This window comes from Rhagoletis zephyria, unplaced genomic scaffold, assembly GCF_001687245.7.
Source record: "Rhagoletis zephyria isolate East Lansing unplaced genomic scaffold, Rhagoletis_zephyria_1.1 Rzeph_scaffold_23161, whole genome shotgun sequence".
Taxonomy (NCBI): domain Eukaryota; kingdom Metazoa; phylum Arthropoda; class Insecta; order Diptera; family Tephritidae; genus Rhagoletis; species Rhagoletis zephyria.
Window position 1 is genome coordinate 2,871 of NW_016180219.1, and position 3,998 is coordinate 6,868.

Sequence of the window (3,998 nt, forward strand, 5' to 3'; positions counted from 1 at the left end):
CCCCCCCCCCGTTCATCTGTCCGACAAATTGAGATTAATTTGGCAGTGTGTCTTGCTCTGGTCGTTGCCGTTTGGTTCTTCCTGCCACTTGGGCGCCATGAGCAAATGCAAACATGGCGCCCAAACTTAGCCCAAACAGAGCCAGCAAACAACTACAGCTGCTCGGTCGACCGGTGCCATCCTAAACTGCTGAGACTGCTGCTCATGCTGAGTTTGGCAACTGACTTTAGCTGACTGCACTCGGGCCAAAAGCCCAAACACTGAAACAGCACTAGCGACTCAATTCAATTAAGTCGCCAGCGGAAATTGCACACGCGGCGTCCATTTCCGCTTTGAAGAGCAGCTAACGGGGAGAGGAGAACTAGAACAGACTTTTCTAGTGCTTTTCAGCATCTTCTTTCTCCTCCTCCTCCTAACTGGCATGTCTCACTATTGTTTTATTGCAACTTAATTAAAGCTGTAGTAGAGGGAAAAAGGAGAAGGAAAGCAAGATCGAGCACAGATCGTCAAGAGCTGCCGCTGCTGCTGCCTCCAAAGACGCTGAAAAGGCTCGTTTCAAACCGAACAAGGCAATTAGAGAATGAAAAGAAGAAGAAGAAGTGGGGGAAAAGGGCGAAAAAGGCTGACACGCGTCGCTTGACATGCAAACAAGAGAAGAGGGAATATAGAAAGCTGCTGCACAAACAGTGAACCAGGCAGAACAGGACAGGAAGTGAACGGGCACGCATTACAGCAACTAACGGTAATGACAGGAAGGGTTCGCTCTAGAATTGGGAGCTGCTGCCATCACATTACCACCCACAAGGCTGCTCCCTCGCAAAATGTTACCCCATTCCACGCACCTTAACATCTTCATTCGAGCCATATTCTCCCTTTAATGACAGCAATGAGCGGAATTTATATTAGATGCCTTCTTCCTGCCATTGCTGCTGCTGTTGCTGCTTTTAGGCTATTACACTGATGCAAAAATGGGAAAAAGTAGTGAAAACACGAAAACACCGTTTTCATGTTCTAAGGTACTGCTGCTGCTGTGATGCTGTGATGCTGATGGCACACATTAACTTTTCCCTTTTTGCCTTTCCCTCGGGGATTAGCTCAAGAGTGGAAACCGATTTTCTGAGAAAACAGCAGCAGCAGCAGCAGCAGCAGCAGCAGCAGTAGCAAATGTGCAGTATATGCACCTAAACTCAAAATAGGAAAAACTGACATAAAGCTCCGGTTAAGGAAAAAGGTTTTCGCTAATGCGCTTTGGCAAAAACACCAAATAAGGAAAGCAGTGTTGTAAATATGAAAATAGATCAAATGATCACTCACCGATGGAAATGATAAATCCGAATGGCAGCAGCCTGCAGGTCCAAAGGGACTAAAAGTAGTATTAGTCAGTAGTAGAAACCAGAAAGTAATATGGGTCGATCAGATGAAATGATTGCCAAAAAAGTTGTTTACTTTAAAACCAAACACTGTAGTGCTGAAACCGTTTACTGATGCTGGATGATCTTGAAGGATAGATGAGATGAGTTAAAGGTGAGCGTAATGGTAGATGATTTTTTATAGTGTAAACAATGTGTGCTTACATGAGAAATGTTTGTGTATAGTGAGGAAGAAAGGGTGGGACAGGGTGATAAGTAAGAGTCATTGTGTGAAAGGATGAACATGAGTGTTTGACCGTGATGTGTCATCCAGATCATTGATGGTACTAAAAAACTACACCTTTTTCTTTCTTCAAATACAGATCCACCTGAAACAAAAATGTGGTGTCAGGTGCAGGCGACCTCTGCGCTGACGGGCGCCGGCTGCCCGCTGGTGCGCTCCAAACACGCCATGTGCACCACCGCCGACGGGCACATTTACCTGTACGGCGGACGGTCAATGGCGAATAAGCCGCTGCGAGATCTGTGGCGCTTTGACACCGCCCAGGACGTCTGGGAGGAGGTGGTGCCCAGGGTGGACGGAGCACAAACTCCACAATGCAACGGAAGAGGAGCACCTTCAGCGCAGTCTTCCAACTCATATTCCTCAAGTTCATCATCATCATCATCTTCATCTTCAGCCTCATCTTCGGCAGAAAACTCACCAAACTCAGGAAATGCGCTGGTGGAGAACAAGTACGAGCCGCCGCCGGCGCTTCAGGAGCACACCATTGTCGCCGCTAGGGTAAACTAAAAAACCAAAATTCCTTATTTTAAAAATTTTTCAAACTTTAGAACAAGCTCTACCTGTTTGGCGGTCAGGTGGGCTTCTCCAGCGACGAGACGCCGCTGTGGATCTTCGACCTGGCCACGGCTCGGTGGAGCAAGTTTGGCGGTGGTGTGACACACGGAGCTTCAAACGGAGGACGAAGCCGGTCATCACCTCGAGGATGCAGCAGCGTCACAGCTCAGCCACTCGGTCGACGGGCGCACAGTGCAGTGCTGTACCACCGGGCGGGCGTCATGTCCGTCTACGGCGGCTACCAGGACTTTAAGGGCTCCAGCTCGGAGCTGTGGACGTTTCATTTAGGTAAGGCTAAGATTCTGAGTAAAAAATGAGTTCAAAATGACTAATCTTTTCCACCTTCAGAACGTCAAGAGTGGACGCAGGAAGGCGACCGTTACCAGAAAAGTGCCACACCGCCAGGCCGGCACAACCACTCGGCGGTGGTGTACAAGGACGCCATGTACGTGTACGGAGGCATGACCGACCTTCAGCTGAGGAGTGACTTCTGGTCGTGGAGTTACAGTAAGTAACAGAAAGAGAGGTTTTTAGATAACTTATCTAAACCATTCCTACCTTCCACTTAAAATCAGAAACCAAAAAGTGGAGTCGCATCAAGACGTTGAAGAATCCGGGCGAGCTGTGCTGTCACAGCGCCATCGTCGTCGCCGACTCGATGTTCATTTACGGTGGAGAACGAGGAGAGGGGCAGGCTATTGCCGAGTTGTGGCGATACCGATTCGGTAAGTGTTCGGTTGTTGTACAATTTTCAATTTTCATTAATTAATTATTGTCTTCACTACAGAATCAAGCACCTGGCAGCAGGTGACCGTACAGGGCATGTTGCCCGGCTGTCGAACACGACACGCCGCAGTGGCCATTCCCTTCTTCAACTTCAACTTCAACAACAACAACAACAACAACAACAGCTCAGACTGTTATGACCACAATCAAGAGGAGGAGACCAGTTTCATCATCAGCCAGCACCACCAACACCATCACCACCAGCACCACTGTATATCACCCACAACCACAACAGCCAGTCAGACCACCCAGCAAAAGGATGAGCAGACGCAGGTGGAGTTTGACTTTGAGCTGCAGCCCAAAAAGTCCATCTCTCTGTGCTTTGAGCAGCAGCAGCAGGACAGCCATTCAGGCATGCCAATGTCGCCGGCAGAGGCGGAACCAAAGAAGAAGCTAATCAGGTCTTCAAAAAGTTCCAGCTTTCGTCGACTGAGATCTGGTCGTGACACGGGAGCAGCAGCAAAGTCGCAACCACAGCCCTCAATCCTGATGACCACCAGTTTGCCACCACCACCATCACATTCTTCCACTCAATTGTCCACCGATGAAGGAGATCTAATCACCTCGGAAGAGACGGCCACCACAGGAGGCGGCGACAACAGCTCAACGACCACCGATGGAGGAGAACACCAACAACATCAAACAACGCTGGAAAACAATCAAAACCTTCTCAATCAGAAGTTAGTTTTAGTGGATGCCTCTGCTGAAAAACCGGCCGTTCGAATGAGACCTCGACGACCGCTGCTCACCCGTCAACGACCGTACTCTGACTTTTACGCTGCAGGCCATCATCGTAATCCTCATCATCACCAAGAGGAGTTTGAGTCAGTAAACGAGCAGCTGACGGAGAAGCAGCTCAAGCGGAGATCAGTCCAGGAGTCAATGTCCTACTACAGTCTCTGCTTTCCGACGCCGCCGGCGAGGGTGGCCAAACACAGAGAAAACGGTGATAAGCAACAAACAATTGAAGAAAAGGATGATAGTAAAAAGGAAACGGTGAA

General features: G+C 48.9%; 1 protein-coding gene across 1 annotated transcript; it reads left to right on the plus strand.

Annotated features, from left to right (window-relative positions):
* Positions 1-2,432: 2,432 nt before the first annotated feature.
* Positions 2,433-3,677, plus strand: LOC108381626 (leucine-zipper-like transcriptional regulator 1; the record flags this gene model as incomplete). The annotated part of the gene is made up of 4 exons (XM_017638039.1): positions 2,433-2,499; positions 2,560-2,718; positions 2,787-2,936; positions 2,999-3,677. Coding segments are annotated over exons 1-4 (1,055 nt in total), but the record flags the coding sequence as incomplete, so codon positions are not given.
* Between the last annotated feature and the right edge of the window lie 321 nt (positions 3,678-3,998).